Here is a 16,321-nt window from a genome sequence, read left to right as displayed (position 1 = left end):
CCTGCTAAGAAGTGCTCGACTCGAATGAAATTTCCTCATGCCGGCGGTGCTTCTCCTAGCCGCATCCAGTTCCAACAAACTGTTGACCCAGTCAGTACACAGGAGCGACTTTCTCACAATGAACCGGGCGTCTTACTCATGAATCCCAAATCGTCACCAAAAAAGGTCTTCAGCACTTCGTTCCCCTCCGAGAGCCCCGTCGTTGGGAAGTAACCCACCGCCTGCTTCCCCAGCGCCAGCGCCATCATGGGCGGCACCTCTGCCAGATCTAGCACGTTGATCTCAGACCCGTAGAGCTGTGCGTACATTTTCTGGTGGATATTAAAGGCGGCATAGTGACCTTGATGCATTGCCGCTCCTCCGCGCTTAATTCCCGACCAGTGAACCACATCTCCCGCTGCATAGTGGTCTCCTGCGTTAGGAACATCGCCAGCGAAGTCCAGTTGCGGCGTGATGTATACGTAGCCTTCTTCGTCACAGGCGGCGTCTGGAAGGTAAGATGTCGTGGGCGAGAACCCCGACACGGCGTTGATAACATGGCTTGTCTGCAGCTGTCGGCCATCCGAGAGCGTCAGCGTGTATCCGGATGCCACGCCAGCCCCGTTGCTCTCGTGGGCGGTAGTTTGCTGTACTCGCACGCCAAGAATTACTTCTACATCTGACTGAAGGCGCGCGAGCGTCTTGGTGCTAAACTCATCCGGGAGGGGTTCCGAGGAGAGTAACTTGGAGCGCGAGTGAATGAGAGTGACTTTGACTTGGGGTTGCATCATTTTGATCTCCGTCGCGATCTCGACTCCCACGGCGCCTGGACAAAGTTCTCAGTGAAAGCGTCGAGGGATTCAGGCGACCGAGCACATACCTCCCCCAATGATGACGACTCCCTGCGTCGCGTTCTTGACATCTTCTACCCACTGCGTCGCTTCGGCTATGTAGTCGTGTCGAGTAACAGACTTGGGTGCACTGGGCCAGTCCCTCCACAGGCCAGAACATGCGATCAAATAGTCGTATTTCTCTTCGGTCACCGTCCCCCCTTTTGTGATGTCCTCAATACGAGCAGTTTTGGTCTCGCAGTCGACATTGACGACTCGTCCCTGGATGCGCCGGATTTCGGTAGTCTGCAGAGCGGGAATGTCATCGAATGTCTTCCAGATATGATGCGCGTAGTCCTCGGAGGCAATGGCCAGCGGCACGCCGATTAAATGATCTACAACGCCTCCGGTCAGCCATGGCTCTCAAATGTAACCAAGAAAATCTTGCAGATCAATGCGCATACAGAATCCATCCCGTTCATCCACTATGGTAATCTGCACCGGGACCGTCAGTTGAGGCCCCTCATCAGCCGGGTCCAACGAGAAGCGACGGCGACGACCCTGGCAGAGATCGAGCAGGTTCAGCGTGGCGGCCAACCCGGCATAGGAACCCCCGACCACCAGGACCTTGAAAGGTGCGCAACCGGGCTGCGACGGGTTCAGCATGGCGTGTCGGTTTACGGCAGCGGAGAAAAGAGGGGCACAGGAGATCAAAGGTCGGAGGATCGGTGAAAGGGGCAGCGTTACAGCGACCATCACAGCCAGAACAATTTAAGTGCCTTATCAATCAGTCCCCACCTGCAGTGGGGGGCGGGGCAACCTGGCATTTGACATGGCCCCTTTTGTTTGGGACTTGGCCCTTGGCCCTTTCTGGAGGTCTTTTGCCTACATGCATTCAGATCCTCGTTTCTTTGGCTTGACAGCACGCTACTTACGCTGACTTCCAATTCTCCCAATGATCCTGGAGTCAGAGGGGAAGTCTCTTACCAATTCCTCCTTCCTAGCTACATCATGCACAAAACCAAGGTCCATTCCGACCAGCTGGTCTGATTTATCTCGATTTCATAATCTATGTGACGGAAATACCCCGGTCGATAGCGGCACATCTTATCAGATCATCATATAGTTCACTCCATACATGTCAGATATCTTAGGACCAGGGTCACATTTAGTATGTATTCCGACCCCTGAACGCCATCGCTGCCTTCCATCAGTCCTCACAGCGAGGCAAAGCCAAGTTCGTAGGCAAAGCCCAGAGACAGGCGCGCATGCTGCAACACGTGATCGAAGTCGACCGTGCTGATTGTATCCTGCGCAGTGTGGATGTAGGGACTGTCGTCTCCAAACTCCGACTCAAAGGCAAAGGAGCTGGGGTATCCATATCGGTTGGCTGATGCGTGGTCGGAGCAGGCGTATCCGCACTGAGACTCCACCCAGGAGATGGTTGTGTACTATGGAAAGCAGGTCCGGTCAGTCACCACGCTCACAGGTCACACGAATGGAAAGCGACCGACCGTGTCAATAATAGTCTTCAGGAACTTGGTCAGTCCGGCGTCGACGTAGTCGGTGAGAACGCCGATGGCTTCGGGCTTGCCGGCCTTCTTGGTGCCCTCCGTGTAGCCCGTCATGTCCTGCTGCAGCATCGCCACCACCTGCTTGCTCTGCGACGAATACTGTCGGAAGATGGCCTGGCTGCCCAGCAGTCCCCCCTCCTCGGCCGAGTAGAAGTGGAATTCGATGGTGTTAGTCGCTTCGCCCGCCGCCACCTTCGGATCCTTCAGAAGGACCCGAAGCGTCTCGAGGATTGTCACCACTCCGGAGCCATCGTCGTCTGAAGAAGCAACGCATGTTAGCTTTCAGTGCTATTGCGGGACAACGGCGGCTAGTCAACTCACCCGCACCGGGAGCCCGACCGGTGGAAGGCGACGCCTGGTTGATCGAGTCCTGATGGGCGCCGAGGACAACGATCTTGTTACTTTTGCCGGGAATCGTGGCAATAATGCTTGACTGTGTCCAAGAGTGGCTGAAGGGCTTGACGGTGATACCCTTAGCTCCGCTAGCATCCACAACCGACTGGATCTGGGCCTGCAGCCATTCCGAGGACTGTTTGCCGTAGTTACTCTTGTAGTAGCGGTTGTGGAACCCGGAGAAAGGCTTGAGCACCGTCTGGAAGTTGGCCTTGCTCAACTGGGGGATCAGCTTCTCCACCGTATCCTTATACTGCACCTTGCTAGGATAGGTGACGGCCAGCTGCTGCTGCGAGTCTTCGACATTGGCGGTCTTGATGGTGCTCACTTCGTCGGTAATGTCAAAGAACCGCTTGCCTTCCTAGATGAAAAACAATCCAAGTGAGAAACCACCATCCATGTCAGGTCTAGGAAGCATATCTGCTTACAGCCTTGAGGGACCATTTTTCGGCCTCCGTGACCACCTTGGTGACGCCGGGGGCCAACTCGAGGATGTACCGATCCTCGGACGAGGCTCGCTCGCCGATGACAAGGGCCGACGCAGTTGCTGCCAGCGCTGTGGCATAGATTGGGAACCGCATGATGAGGACTGGGAGTAAGATAGGATGAAGGATGTAGGGTGGTACAGTACAACCAGCAAGCGCACATCCTTTTAGGGGGGACCCCCGGGCAATTTATAGAGCGACTTTGGCAAGCCACGACTCCCCAGGTTGCATCGCGCCGGAGTCCCGTCGCATTTCAAATACCCTGCAGAGCTGCAGAAAAGGCTGTGTGACGGCAATTGGGCCTAGAAAGCGATCGACTAGGTAGACACCGATTCTTGATGCCTTCCCCGGTTCTTTCACCCGGCTTGGTTACCCGTCAATTTTCCGTTGTCTTCTAAAATATCCCTTCACTCTGCCTTGTACGCTCCTAGGTAATTCCGTCTTTCCTGCCCCTTGACTGCTCTTCTGTCATCCGGACAACATACCACGGTTGCATCCAACTTGGCGATCCTCAGATCGACAACCCGCGCGGAGGTCCGTGGGAGGCCCGAGACGCCAAGCAAGGCCAAGACAGCCAGTTCGTCAGGAACTGGGACGCGAGGTGATTGATAGGTGAATGGCGGTTATTGCGAAGTGAAAGAAGACTTCCAGCCGTCTCCTGCATCCTTGGCTCACGTCGGCCTCCATGATTGAAATGGAACGGACGGCGCCAAATCCTACGGAGTCCGACATGCAGAGTAACTGGCCTTCATCGTGAAAATGCCTGGTATTATTTATCTTATTATGGTATAACTCTTATGAACCGTTTTTATTTTACCACCAACGAAATGAAACCTTCACGATTTTCGGGCTTCGACGCTCACGCTGCTCTCGCCGTGGATTTCCGTATAGACATGCGCCGGGCGTGCCGCCAGCTTGGACCCTAGCGCCGAAGTCCGTCGCGGATGATTGACCTTATGCAATTCCCAAGGCTGATCCTGCGAGGCCAGCGCCCGATCGCGCGATGAGTGCGGTCCCGTCCCGGTGTTGGTAGCTCTCGAGCGCGAGTTCTCGCGACTGCCGCGATAGAAGCCGTACAGCACGGGGGCGTTGGACACGATCGCGGCGGCGAATAATTCGACATTGGCCCACGTCGTGCGGTTCACCTGCACGGTGGAGTGTTCGGCGTTCTGCGGCAAGCGGATAATTGTAATGACCACGATAAATAGACCGATCGCAAAGAGAGCGGCAAGCTGCAGTTTTCTTTCATGCACCAAGTCAGCATACGAACTACGTACAGAAACAGGCGAACGCGGGGGAGGCGTACTCAGCGAACGATCGCTTGACCATGACCAGGACGGGGACCGGCAGCGCAATCAACATGACATCCGTGATGATATTGAGGACCCCTAGGACGATCAGTTGCAGTTGAGCCTGGGAGCAGGTGCCTATTGCAACCGGTTAGCTATCCTTCATCCTTTCGTGACTTCCAGAAGAGCGTGAAGGGCCTGCGACATACCCGGGTCAGGCAGCACCTGCCAGTAGTGATTGAATGGGTCGCATTCCGTAAAGGTCACCACCTGGACGGTGATATAGGTGGATGCAAAGATCAGCAAGTACGCCAGGAGAGTCGGTCTCTCCCAGGACAGATTTCGGATCAAGTGCCGATAGGTATCGAGCAGGACGATCTTCTGGATCCAGAGACTAGATCAACGAGTCAGTCCTCCTTTCTCCGTGTCTGGGCGGCAAGGACAATCATACTATGAGTTGTAGAAGACCCGATTGCACAAGGTGAACTTGCTGCCGATCTCACGCCGGTGGATCTCTTGGTCCGTGAAGTGGTGCGCCTGCCGCATTTCCAGGGACATGTTGTTGGTGCCCCAGATGAGGATGACATGCACCAGGGCCAGCCGAACGAGGGCACAGAGAATAGCGGCGAAGGACAGATAGTCACCCAGAACAAACGGCTTGCGACGCACCTTGCGCATCAGCAGGCGCGTGGTGATCAGGGCGACGGTCAACCAGGTGAAAAGCCATAGCAGCACCAGCGTCGTGTTCGCCATGATGAACGAGCAGGGACCAAGTCAGCCATCTGGGAGAGAGAACGAGAAGCGGACGACGCCCACACTAAAAAGCTCTCCACGGAGGAACGAAACCAGAGAAGGAGAGAAAGCAGAAACAGCCTCGGAGATGGGCACAAATTGAACCAAGGCCAACTAAGTTTCGTCTTTGGGGTCGGATGCTTTTAACCTTTTAGGTTTTTTCCCTTGGGCCCCAACTGCTCGATGGATGATGCCACCCCCATTGAGTCCATTCGCCGACCAGCGGCTCACCAGACTTGCGGGTGGATTCCGCCGCAGTGGAATTCTGGTCGACCCGACGGCGTTGACTGAAGGAAATGAGGATCGGCTCTGCAGTGGAGAGGCTCGTATGTGTGTGGATCCACCCGGTTGCTGTGATCGGACTGGCCGGCACTGCTTTTTTGTCTTTTGAGAACCTTGTGCTGCTTCCGGGCGTTCCCTAATCCTTGTTCCCTTCACGTTCCTTTGCTGTTGTTTTTTCCTTTTCCATTTGCCTTGTCAATCTATATTCTACCCCTGCAATCCAAAATGTGGTCCAGTGGCGTTCTGACAGGGCTGATCGCCCTGGCAAGCCTGGCACGCAACACCGTCGCCGCCAACTCGTCTGCATCTGAGATTGCCTATCACCGGGAGTACCTGTACGTGGGCGGCCAGTACGTTCAAAATGCGGACGGCGATCACTTGTTCGCCGACCAGATGTACGTGGAGAAGCTCACCCCCCAGGGGGGCGCCTCCAAACCGCATCCCATCGTCTTCATCCATGGCCAGGCGCAGACAGGCACCGTACGTCATAAGAAATCTCCGAACCTTAACCCTAATTCCCCAGGCTGACTTCGCTCCGGTCGCAGAACTGGCTGAACAAGCCCGACGGTGGCCGCGGATGGGCCTCATACTTCTTGGAGCAGGGCTATGAATGCTACCTGCTGGACCAGACCTTCCGGGGTCGCAGCCCTCACGTCCCCGGCAATGGGACGATGAAGACCTACAGTGCGGAGAAGCTGCAGAAGCTGTTCACGGCCCCGAAGAAGTACATGCAATGGCCTCAGGCGGCGCTGCACACCCAGTGGCCCGGCACCGGCCTCATGGGCGACAAGATCTTCGACACCTACTACGCCTCCACCGTTGACTTCTTCGGCGAGGCCGTGGGCCAGCAGATCACCGTGCAGCGGGCCGGTGCGGCGTTGTTGGACCTCATCGGCTGCCCGGTTATCCTATTGTCTCATTCTCAGGGCGGCATTATGCCTTGGATTCTCACCGAGGTGCGCCCCGACCTGGTGCATGCCATCGTCTCGTTGGAGCCCTCCGGTCCGCCCTTTGGTGGTGTGACCGCGAACGCCTCGTCGCTGGCCTACGGTCTATCGGACATTCCCTTGACCTACTCGCCCGCCGTCACCAACCCGAAGACCGACTTCGCGCTCAAGAAGCTACCCAGCAACTCGACCGCACGCGACGAGTGCGTGCTGCAGGCCGACCACCCAACGCCTCGCAAGCTGGTCAACCTGCAGAAGGTCCCTGTCGTCCTGGTCACGACCGAGTCCTCCTACCACGCGCCCTACGACTGGTGCACGGTCAAATTCCTGAAGCAGGCCGGTGTCTCCGCCGAGCACATGCAGCTTGGCGAGCTCGGTATCCACGGCAACGGCCACATGGTCTTCCTTGAGAAGAACAGCGACGAAGTGGCCGGCGTGATCCAGAAATGGATCGAAAAGCAATAGAACGATGTGTTACGTGGAGATAAGCTTCACTCCTTGCTGTGCGTGGAGTTATACGCTTCTACCTGATTATTTACTTATACTTTGTATTTATCTTTCATTGTGATGAGATCCATGGTATTCTCGATAATATTGATGCTTCGGCGACCATCAACTGCCTTCCCAGTGGCCACGTACAGTCAAATTCGCATAACTCACGACTATTGCTCGCATTCTCGGCAGCCTCGGATCGCGAACCCGAACAAACCCCGGCTCGGGCGACTTCCGGGCGTCTCAAAAAAGGGGAAATGGCAATTACGGAGCAAGTTCAACTTGCGTTGGACTCTAGCAGCCAACAAAATTGAAAAAAATAAATTGAGGGATATAACCCGACGGGCCCTCGGTGGGTCTGCAATTCTCGCGGGCACCTCCACTATCAGAGTTGAATTGCATGTACAATGTTGACTGGATTTTAATCCATCAATGCAGCCGAAGGATTCAAGGAATACATCGCAAACACCAAACACACTGACCATGCACATCACAACGCGTTTCCGCAAATCATGGGGATGATTCCACGTGGAGGATGGCGAGGCGAAGGACGCGAACAGGAGGATCGGAGGCCTCTTTTACCGCTTGAAGCAGGGCAGTGGGTCTTGTCGGCCGAAGGGTGGCCATGATCTCCTTTTCTTCTTTCCCAAAACTCCCGTTAGTGAAGTCTAGAAGTGAACCACAGTGGATAAAGGGGGGGCGCGGGCGCCTTCTGATGGTGGGATGAAAACGTTCCTATCTCACAATCAGGGCATCAGCGTGTGCCCGAGGACAGGCTGGAACCTGCCATTATGCAATCCTAATATCACAGTAATATCGTGCAATTAATTCGCCATATATCGGTGCAAGATGAGTGATGGCCCGCATCGGACTACGGGAGTTCTCATATTAACGGCACTGTTTCCTCTTGTAGCCAAAACGCATCGGGTTGTGCTATGAATGAGGCTAATTCACCGGCCTGTTCAGACCAGCAACAACGACCGAGGGAAGCCCCTTAACGAGCAGGTCAATGCCTGATGTTGGTCCCTCGAGCATCCGAGACAACTCCAGCGCCGGCCGGTGAGGCAGGCATAGTAAACACTCCAGGCCGTCTCAATTGTTGAAGGATTTGGAATCGCGCTGGGTCGCTATCAGTGTTTTGAGGTGCAAAAGTCAAAGATCGGTTTGATCGTTCATTTTTCAAATTCAACAAGGGCCTAGCCAAAGCCAAATTCAACGTCGGCGCTTGTCAAAGATCGACGGTCAGCGCAGGCCCAGGATACTCGCTCGATCAACTGGATTCTCATCAAGGTGAATGCACAGCGCGCGAGGGATTTCTGTCGTCGGGGCGTCTTTGCTCTTTTTGACCGCTGCTGTTGCTATTTAATTCACCCCCAAACTGTTTAAACATCATGTTCTTGGTAGTTCCAATCCTTTTGTGTCAGCCGCATGTGAATCTGAAATGAGTGGCTGGGTCCATCTGGATTCCGTTTCATGGTCTTTGATTTGCTCTCCATATTCTCCTGATACAGAATGACCTACAATGTCGGCATGGCTATATTCTCTTACTCATAGCTCTGGCACAAGCTTGCAAAGGTGGTCTTTTGGTTGGTCACAGGCTTCTTCTGTTCCGACATCGATGACCTTGCGCCTCCTGGGATAATACCCGGCTAGCAATGGCGCGCTCTTTTCAATTGAAGATTTTGTTGTTCTCGTCAATATAACAAACCCGTCTATCTGCGGATAATTCATGTTTTCGCTACTTGTCCGGGCCGAGCAATATATAGCCGCGAGTTCATCCATTGCAGTTCGCCCCCCCCGGCCAAGACGTTTGGATCGGCTGACGAAGGAAATGTGTATCTGGACGAATACCGAATGCCTCAAGGCCGTAGCTCCGTCAACCAAGCATCCCATGCATCTTGGAACGTGACGCCACGGAACACTCTCCGCCTACGCCTGAAAGACACGTGGATCCACGGACTTGAGTGTGAGTGCGATACAACGCCATTCGAGAAGACTCCTACACCTAGAGATCACGGGTGACTAGAACCGCAAAATAAATGGCCGCGAGAACGGGCAGTAGATGCTCAAGCAGGTGCCCGAATCACCGAGCATCAAGCCTATCATAGGACATGCCGCTTCGTTTCGCGGAGTCGAGTTCCACGGAGGTCGCCTGCGAGGTGCGGCCGCCTCGCAGTCCCGCCGCACAAATACCTACCTACGTTCATGTCGGTTGTAGTCCTACCCACGGTCTGTTCGACCTAAGAGGTTCATAATGAAAACGCAGCGAATTTCAATCGCTGCGTTTCGTTGCTCTGCTATATGCGCGTGTATCAGAATACGTATCTCCTCGTGAGCGCGATGGCTCTATATTGAACCACGATAGAGGTTCGAAGACAAGAGCACTAGACAGTACGGTACCATAGGTTCTAAGGATGTGCCGACTAGTTTGACCGGCCGGGATCGTGAAAATCGGTTGTTTTAATCGGAGAGAGGATGAGCAACGACATGGAAGAGTCAAGGTTGTTTAAAGTCCTCGTGTCTACTTGGAAGCCTGTTCCATACTCGGCGACGGGAGAGATTCCGCTGGTCTCGTCTGGATCTGCGAGGAATCAGGCAGGGAGAGTCTTCGGGTAATCGTTGTTGTTGCCCTGATAAGACTAGACAAGTCGTCGTCAGGCCTGGACCGAAACAAACTCGAGCACATCGGGAAGAACGCTGCCTTCCGGTGATGGCAGGTGTCTAAGCAAATGGCCAAGCGACAATACAACCCACCCTACAAATACTGTGTCCATCCGCCTTCAGGCCCGGAAGATCGGAACAAGCGATCGTTTTAGATGCCATTCACCAGCAGTGCCATCGGCTCCGCTCGGCGAGATCTCGTCACCTGTCTGTCCTACATCTCTTGGCAACCTAGGTTTCCATGTGAATATGGTTAAGGGGCCTTTGGCGAATCGGCCTCCGACAGGTGGCATGCCAGCAACAGCCGCTCGCGGCGAGTTTGTTGGGTTGGACAGCACCTTCTTTGGCAAGGAGTTGACGACTTGACGGGGCTGGTCAAAAGCGACAGGGTAGGTCCAAAAATGTAAGTAATGCGCTCTCCGCCAAGCTTCAAACGCTTCTGGGAAATGTTCAATTTCTTGGGGTCCTTCATTCGCTCGCAAAAAAAGGGATTTGCAGTTTCGGGTGGCAACATCGGGCATCTGAATCTTGGATAGGCTTGTCTTGGGAGGCAGGACTACCAACCAACTCGCGGTCGCATTCTCCGTATATAATGAAAGCTTGTCGTGAACTTTCTCCAGAGAACGGCGCCTAAAGGATCCGATCATTTCAATGCGTCAGTACTTGTCAGTGGGTGGTTCAGTAGAAGCATTTTGAGATACGCAGGATTCGTTGCGACAGACAAGGAGAAGGTCTTGCGAAAGGATCAATGCAGTCAGGGGCGCTAAGCATGTCGCCCGCAAGGACATGAACTGATTGAAACTTCTCCCTAGAAGGCTATCGTGTGGACGCGACCCTTCTGGCATTGTTGCATCGTCTGCTTTGGCCCGTAGGCAAGTGGCTCCTGCAGGATGTAATCAGAAAGTTTCCGAGCGATAGCACTACTTCTTGAACGAAAATACGATCCGATAAAGCGCCTGGCAGCCTTCCTTCGTTGAACTTTGACGGTCGGCCCCGTTCTACCATCGCCTGGTCGGCCATCAGCCGAACGAACAGCACGAAGATATGAGAAAACCTGCACAAGGCTTGCAGGTTTCCAAGGGCTGCAGCGGCATGCAAGACTCCCGAAACAAGTGAGGGAGAATTATTGGCTATAGTTCGTCGCTTCATTACGAAGCGCGACCGCAGTCCCCGCCATCACCACGGCATTGCTCAAGCCCCCCTGCATCAGATGAGCGACGGCCACCCTGTCCAACCAAAATTCACCAATCCCATACATTGTGACCTTACAATGGTCGAAACCACTCGCAGATGCATTTCTCGCTGAGGCAAAGCGATCGCTAGCCAAGGGTCGATAGGAGATTGGTTTTCGCCATTGACCGTTGCCTTCGTGATTCCTTTAATCGATTCAGCACGCCAGCTATCATGCAGCTTAATGGATGAACACTGCCCACATGGGGCAATCACGAAAAAGAAAACAGAATCAGGAGTGGAGGCAATTTTCTCCCTTCGTCCAGTCCTTCCGCGCGGGCTCGAGTGTTGAGGCGGTCGTATTTCGGCGACAGGCTCAATTAGATAGATCCAGTTTTAATCTAGACAATCACGAGGAAGATGACGGTTTAGTTCGACTGGGGATTAGAAGGGGCGACGGAAGAAGGGGAGTAGCGAGACATGAAGGAGAAGGAGAAGAAGGAGAAGAAGGAGAAGAAGGAGAGGAAGGAGAGGAAGGAGAGGAAGGAGAGAGAGAGAGAGAGAGAGAGAGAGAAGGGGAGGAGAGAGTGGAGAGAAATCGATGCCTTGGAGCCTCAGGCCACCGATTTCTGCTGTCCCGCTCAGCAATACAGGACCAGGTAAGGGGGATTGCCGAGGGTATTCGAATGAATGGATGCAATCATCTCAACGGGATGAGATGATCAGAAGCAATGCTCTAGGCCTGCATACATGGAATGGCCATGGAGTTGTACTGTTGGCAGACTGCAACCTCAGGCATCCCAAACTCCTACAGTAGCAGTAGTCACTTTATATAACGTTACCCCACGCACAGTATCCTATCTGGATGTCGACAAAATTATATAGGAGAGTACACTCACTCGGTGTCGTTTGATCTGGTCTCGAGAAAGAATAAGTGTTAAGTTTAGAGTACTGCGCACAACCTTCAATATTCTCTCGCCCCGTTGTGGGTATATATTTTGAGGTCAACAGTGACTTATCGCGATGAGCACAACAACTTCTGTAGATGAAACAGGGTTTGGGAATGATTTCTACGGTGACTATTGATGAAGATGTCCATCGAAACAAATTCTATGAGATGAATTTACTATCTAGAAGAGAGATGGCAGGGCGTGAGGGGGTTGTTTCTCCCAGATGCTTGGGCGTTAGCCTCAGGCAACGCCCTGAGTGCTCACCCAACTGTTGCAAATTGCAACAATACGGCTCAGCCCGTGGAGATAAATCAATTCCTAAAGTTCTCAATTGATCCGAATTGCCTTGCCAGTTCTCCAAGTTATTGATTAGAAGGACGGGCCATGTGCAATCGCAGCAACTCGTTAACCAGGTTAATTGGGATCGTCGTTATCTCGATCTTGTCTTCCAATGACCGTGAGCAGAATTGATTAATTCGAAGAGTACCAGATCATGCTACGGGGCACTAGGAAACTTGGTCGTCCATGTGTGCTAAAGCTCGAATTGACGTGTACACTGTGCAGTGTGTACTCCGTACTCCGGATTCGGTCTGGTATGGACAAGCAAAGAAGACTGGACTACGGAACGGGAGGAGAAAATGATATCACGATCAGTATACCACGATCGGACTGGATCAAGATGCCGAATCATTGGATTAACTGGCACGAGGGCGAGTCTGCATTCCTGATCGGAGGGGCAGAGACTATGATCCCCTGTCAATGTCATACTATACGATCTTTCGATCTCTGCCGTCCCCCGCTTATTGCGCAGCTATAGCGTCGCTCAATTGCGCATGTTCTGACCCTTGACCGGAGATCTGACGGCCAGTGTTTCTCTCACGTCCGCCGTGGCACGAGTTGAGCTCGGCCAGGAACCGTCAAGCGTGCGCTGGCCATCATATCTCTTCTGTCGGTTTCTACTGGCAGAAAACTTACCTCGTTTTGACCTCAGGGTCAGGGTCTAGTCCCTCATAGAAAGTGATTTAGTTGGGAAGTGTGATTTAAAAAAAGGTGCACCATATAGGGTAGGTGACATTTCAAAAAAAATATTTAATTTCATGAAAGGTGAAATTTCAACGTTTTTCTTTCATTCAAAACATGAAATGTGGGGATTCTTCCTATCTAGGTAATCTTCCTTAGTAAGCAACTCCAAGAGCAAGTCCTTCTCTTAGGGCCAATGATAAGCCTAACTTACTATAAAAATGGGCCCAAAAGTCTTGGCAATTTGAAAGGGTTTTTTCATTTCATGAAAGGAGATTTAATTTCATGAAAATTTCAATTTTAAAATGTCAATTCCGATCCCTAGCACCATGTAGATCTGCGCGTCCCCACGTCTCGGGGACGAGGTTCGATTGGGAAGGTGGGTATCGTTGTCCGTCCTGCAGGTCTCAGTCGGGGAAACGAAGGAAATGAGGTTTCCGTTGTGGCGAGAAAACCACATTAACGGTGGAATGATGTCAATCGGATGTCAGGTCGTGGACTCGTGGTACTCAATCAAACCTTTCTAGCAGTCCCTCGGAGGGCTTGCTGAGTTCATTACGTGGGTGATGGATTGCCGACGGTGGGGAGTACACGGTGTACACAGTGTAAGCTACTTATTCTTTGTCGTGAGGCGTGACTGAACCACCGTTGTACTACTCCGTAGACTGCTAGACTACTAGTAGTCTCCCGAATCCCCGGAGACCCTGATCGATCCCAGGCAGGCATTCCGGAATTGAGTGACCGGTGGCAGCGTTGCCACCGACCGAGGCTCTAGCCACACTTCACCGCATGCATGGTCTAATCATACGACGGAAAAGAACCTCGGAAGAGGCAATTATTGACAAGACTATTCTGAGCTTGAGACAACCAAGGCGCACGAGGTCAGACATCGAGGCTGAGCGGTGCCTATTAGTATTATGTATTGATTTATTGTCAATGGTTTCCTGATCTACCCCACCGGAGGCCAACTCGAAGTAGACTAGAGACGAGAGGGAAACAGGGAACTAGAAAGAATGAAGAAGTTTAGAAGAGAACGCAGTTGAGACAATGTCTTGATTGCTGGCCGTTCGGGGGCTGCGGGCACGTCTGATCCGAAACAAGCCGCCAGGGTTACGCCCTTAGCGTGCGGTTAGCGGTCCCTTAGCGGCGATTAGGGGCTCCACGCTCACGACACGGGGCCAATTGGAACCGAATACACCTAATAATAGCCGGGCCCTGATTTTAGGTACGTCGGCCGGCATGACGGCATCTCCCGTCGCCCGCTGGCTGAGCCCTGAGGAGTCTGGAGGAGAAACCGGGTGACGAAGTGAGTACTGTACTCACTATCCCAGTGGTCTACGGATTCTGGACCAAGAGTCAAGATGGATAGGATCGCTGCTCTCCCGATGGCTATAAAGGCGGCCTGATTCCCTCCCCGAATCGTCTCTATCATCACTCACTCACTCTCATCTTCATCTTCATCTTCCATTCCAAGTTACTTTCCAACTTCTCTTCCTCACCAACCAACTCAATCACCATGCACTTCTCTCGCTTCTTCGTTGCTTCCGCGGCCGCTGCCACCGCCGCTGCCATGCCTGCTGCCCAGGTCTCTGACAACGACACCTTCGGCGTCATTGCCATCCACTCCGGCAGTGGTGTCCAGAACGCTGGCTTCAACGCGGCCAAGAGCAGCCTGTTCGCCGGCCTGCCCAACCAGGGTGCCAGCTGTGCCCGCCCCAAGGAGCAGTCCGCTACCTTCTACATCCAGGACGGCGCTCTCTACCTCTACGACGCCTCCGCTACTCCCCAGGAGATCTACGTCGACCGTTCCGGCATGGGTACGTATTTCCTTGGCATCGCACTTCTTGCGAGATCGATCCACGTTTTTAAAAGTTAAAACGTAAACTAACTCCATCACAGGCCAGGGCAAGATCGGCTACACCACCGGTGCTCAGCCCACTCCCCGCAACGGTGAGCGTGAGGGCTGGGCCGTCAAGAACGGCCACCTCGAGTTCGACGGCAGCAGCCTGATTGCCTGCCCCAACAGCATCGACGGTGCCTGGAGCATCTGGGCCTCCGCTGGTAACGCCAACCCCGGCGGCAACAAGGACTGTGTCGGCATCGCCGCTCGTGTCATCCCCACCACCAACCCCAACGGCTGCCGCTACACCGAGTAAATGCCCAGCATGCATTGCCGGTCATCCTTTCCCATCCTGGGATGTGAATAATACTTTTGTCGGGGAACCTGGCGCTTCCACAACCTAGAGACGGCAGATATCCTCAGCGATACATATTGTTACCAATGTATATAAATAAATCTTAATCTAGCTATTGAACAAACCTACTTGATTTATTTAATTTTGCCCCATCCCATAATATTTCTCCTTTCCTTACTCCAATTTTGCTTAGAACCACTGTCGGAATCATATCGCATCTGCGGTTTTCTCTCGTGTCCTCGTCTCGAGGAGTTCGATGTCTTCCACGTCGCTATGCTGGTTGCCATTAGCCCCTATCATCCTCCCAACGACCGCAGAAACAGAATGCCTCCTGGACCTGCCTCTCATAGGCAAGACTGGGTCACCATCCGATGGCACTATAGTCGAGCGAAATGCACACATGGATATGCATGACTTCCAGCAACGCCGGATGGCCGGCATGTTCAAGCACACTATGGCACTGTAACATTCCATCACGGACCAATACGCTGTCGGTACATTGTCATCTGAGAAGGTTAATCCTCTAACTTCAGTTTGACGGCACACCATTGGACTCACATGTGGGGTTTGTTGTGTTCGCAAACGCAATTATTGCCTTCAGTCGGACAATGCTAATGATTGTCACGCTAAGAGAAGTTAAACCGGCTCATTCTTCGGAATAGAGCGACATCGGGACAAAGAGCTTACAAAAGACCAGCCCCAAACATCACCATTATCAAAATCTTCTTTCTCCTGCGCAGAGACAATTTTCGGACCCCGAAAAGAGGGACGGCCATGATAGCCAAATCCAGAATGATATTCCAAATCGCGCATGACCATCCAAAAGCATTGATGTTCAAACAATGACCTATCGTTTCTCCCGTCCACTGCGTCCAGATGTATGAGACTGGAAGGCATTCAAATGCAAGACCAACCATGTAGACAACGCAATAGGCCAGCACAATTCCCATGAGAATATATATGACTTTCCGAAGACCGTCGTTGGGAAATATATGTCGACATAGAATTAGAAACGCCATTTTCACGCATGAAAGGCTAGCAATATAGAGCAGTTGCGTGATCCATGTGTACTATGCATATGTTAGAATCAAGACCATAGTTGAAGAATAATATCGCGGGCATTTCGTTTTCACTTTTACAATCCTGGTCACATTATCAAAGGGTACTGTCCAAATGTCCTTGCCAAAACCGTCGGCTGACACTGAATACAACATGATGAGCATATTTATCGGGCGAACTTCTGGGATCCCGATGGGTATGGC

General features: G+C 52.8%; 6 protein-coding genes across 6 annotated transcripts; 2 read left to right on the top strand and 4 right to left on the bottom strand.

Annotated features, from left to right (window-relative positions):
- Nucleotides 1-35: 35 nt before the first annotated feature.
- Nucleotides 36-1,475, bottom strand: LDX57_011580 (uncharacterized protein; the record flags this gene model as incomplete). Its single annotated transcript, XM_046093324.1, has 4 exons — nucleotides 36-79; nucleotides 137-805; nucleotides 860-1,204; nucleotides 1,274-1,475. 4 exons carry the CDS (start codon nucleotides 1,473-1,475, stop codon nucleotides 36-38), a joined length of 1,260 nt encoding a protein of 419 aa, XP_045949302.1.
- Nucleotides 1,476-2,026: 551 nt separating this feature from the next.
- On the bottom strand, nucleotides 2,027-3,357 carry LAP1 (M28 family metallopeptidase; the record flags this gene model as incomplete). The annotated part of the gene is made up of 4 exons (XM_046093323.1): nucleotides 2,027-2,260; nucleotides 2,324-2,640; nucleotides 2,705-3,137; nucleotides 3,205-3,357. The coding sequence occupies 4 exons, from the start codon at nucleotides 3,355-3,357 to the stop codon at nucleotides 2,027-2,029; spliced, it is 1,137 nt and encodes a 378-aa protein (XP_045949301.1).
- Nucleotides 3,358-4,002: 645 nt separating this feature from the next.
- Nucleotides 4,003-6,036, bottom strand: LDX57_011578 (uncharacterized protein). Its single transcript, XM_046093322.1, has 4 exons — nucleotides 5,002-6,036; nucleotides 4,760-4,944; nucleotides 4,568-4,688; nucleotides 4,003-4,503 (listed from the first exon to the last, which is right to left on the bottom strand). Exons 1-4 carry the CDS (start codon nucleotides 5,301-5,303, stop codon nucleotides 4,098-4,100), a joined length of 1,014 nt encoding a protein of 337 aa, XP_045949300.1. The 5' UTR covers nucleotides 5,304-6,036; the 3' UTR covers nucleotides 4,003-4,097.
- Nucleotides 5,850-7,036, top strand: LDX57_011577 (alpha/beta hydrolase; the record flags this gene model as incomplete). Its single annotated transcript, XM_046093321.1, has 2 exons — nucleotides 5,850-6,104; nucleotides 6,170-7,036. The coding sequence occupies 2 exons, from the start codon at nucleotides 5,850-5,852 to the stop codon at nucleotides 7,034-7,036; spliced, it is 1,122 nt and encodes a 373-aa protein (XP_045949299.1).
- Nucleotides 7,037-14,202: 7,166 nt separating this feature from the next.
- aspf34 (cell wall protein PhiA) lies at nucleotides 14,203-15,207 on the top strand. The gene is made up of 2 exons (XM_046093320.1): nucleotides 14,203-14,681; nucleotides 14,764-15,207. Exons 1-2 carry the CDS (start codon nucleotides 14,381-14,383, stop codon nucleotides 15,018-15,020), a joined length of 558 nt encoding a protein of 185 aa, XP_045949298.1. The 5' UTR covers nucleotides 14,203-14,380; the 3' UTR covers nucleotides 15,021-15,207.
- A 535-nt stretch (nucleotides 15,208-15,742) lies between these two features.
- LDX57_011575 (uncharacterized protein) lies at nucleotides 15,743-16,078 on the bottom strand (the record flags this gene model as incomplete). The annotated part of the gene is made up of 1 exon (XM_046093319.1): nucleotides 15,743-16,078. One exon carries the CDS (start codon nucleotides 16,076-16,078, stop codon nucleotides 15,743-15,745), a length of 336 nt encoding a protein of 111 aa, XP_045949297.1.
- Nucleotides 16,079-16,321: the final 243 nt, after the last annotated feature.

Source organism: Aspergillus melleus, assembly GCF_016097325.1.
Source record: "Aspergillus melleus strain CBS 546.65 chromosome Unknown contig7, whole genome shotgun sequence".
Classification (NCBI taxonomy): Eukaryota; Fungi; Ascomycota; class Eurotiomycetes; order Eurotiales; family Aspergillaceae; genus Aspergillus; species Aspergillus melleus.
Note: the sequence above shows the minus strand (reverse complement) of the source record. Positions and strands in the feature narration are given on the sequence as shown.

Excerpts from the sequence above, each read along its gene's own strand:
- aspf34 (XM_046093320.1), top strand. The coding sequence starts at position 14,381 with ATGCACTTCTCTCGCTTCTTCGTTGCTTCCGCGGCCGCTGCCACCGCC. Across the intron at positions 14,682-14,763 it reads CGTCGACCGTTCCGGCATGG|GCCAGGGCAAGATCGGCTAC; the intron begins GTACGTATTTCC and ends ACTCCATCACAG.
- LDX57_011578 (XM_046093322.1), bottom strand. The coding sequence starts at position 5,303 with ATGGCGAACACGACGCTGGTGCTGCTATGGCTTTTCACCTGGTTGACC. Across the intron at positions 4,689-4,759 it reads GCAGGTGCTGCCTGACCCGG|GCACCTGCTCCCAGGCTCAA; the intron begins GTATGTCGCAGG and ends CGGTTGCAATAG. Across the intron at positions 4,504-4,567 it reads GTCAAGCGATCGTTCGCTGA|AAAACTGCAGCTTGCCGCTC; the intron begins GTACGCCTCCCC and ends GGTGCATGAAAG.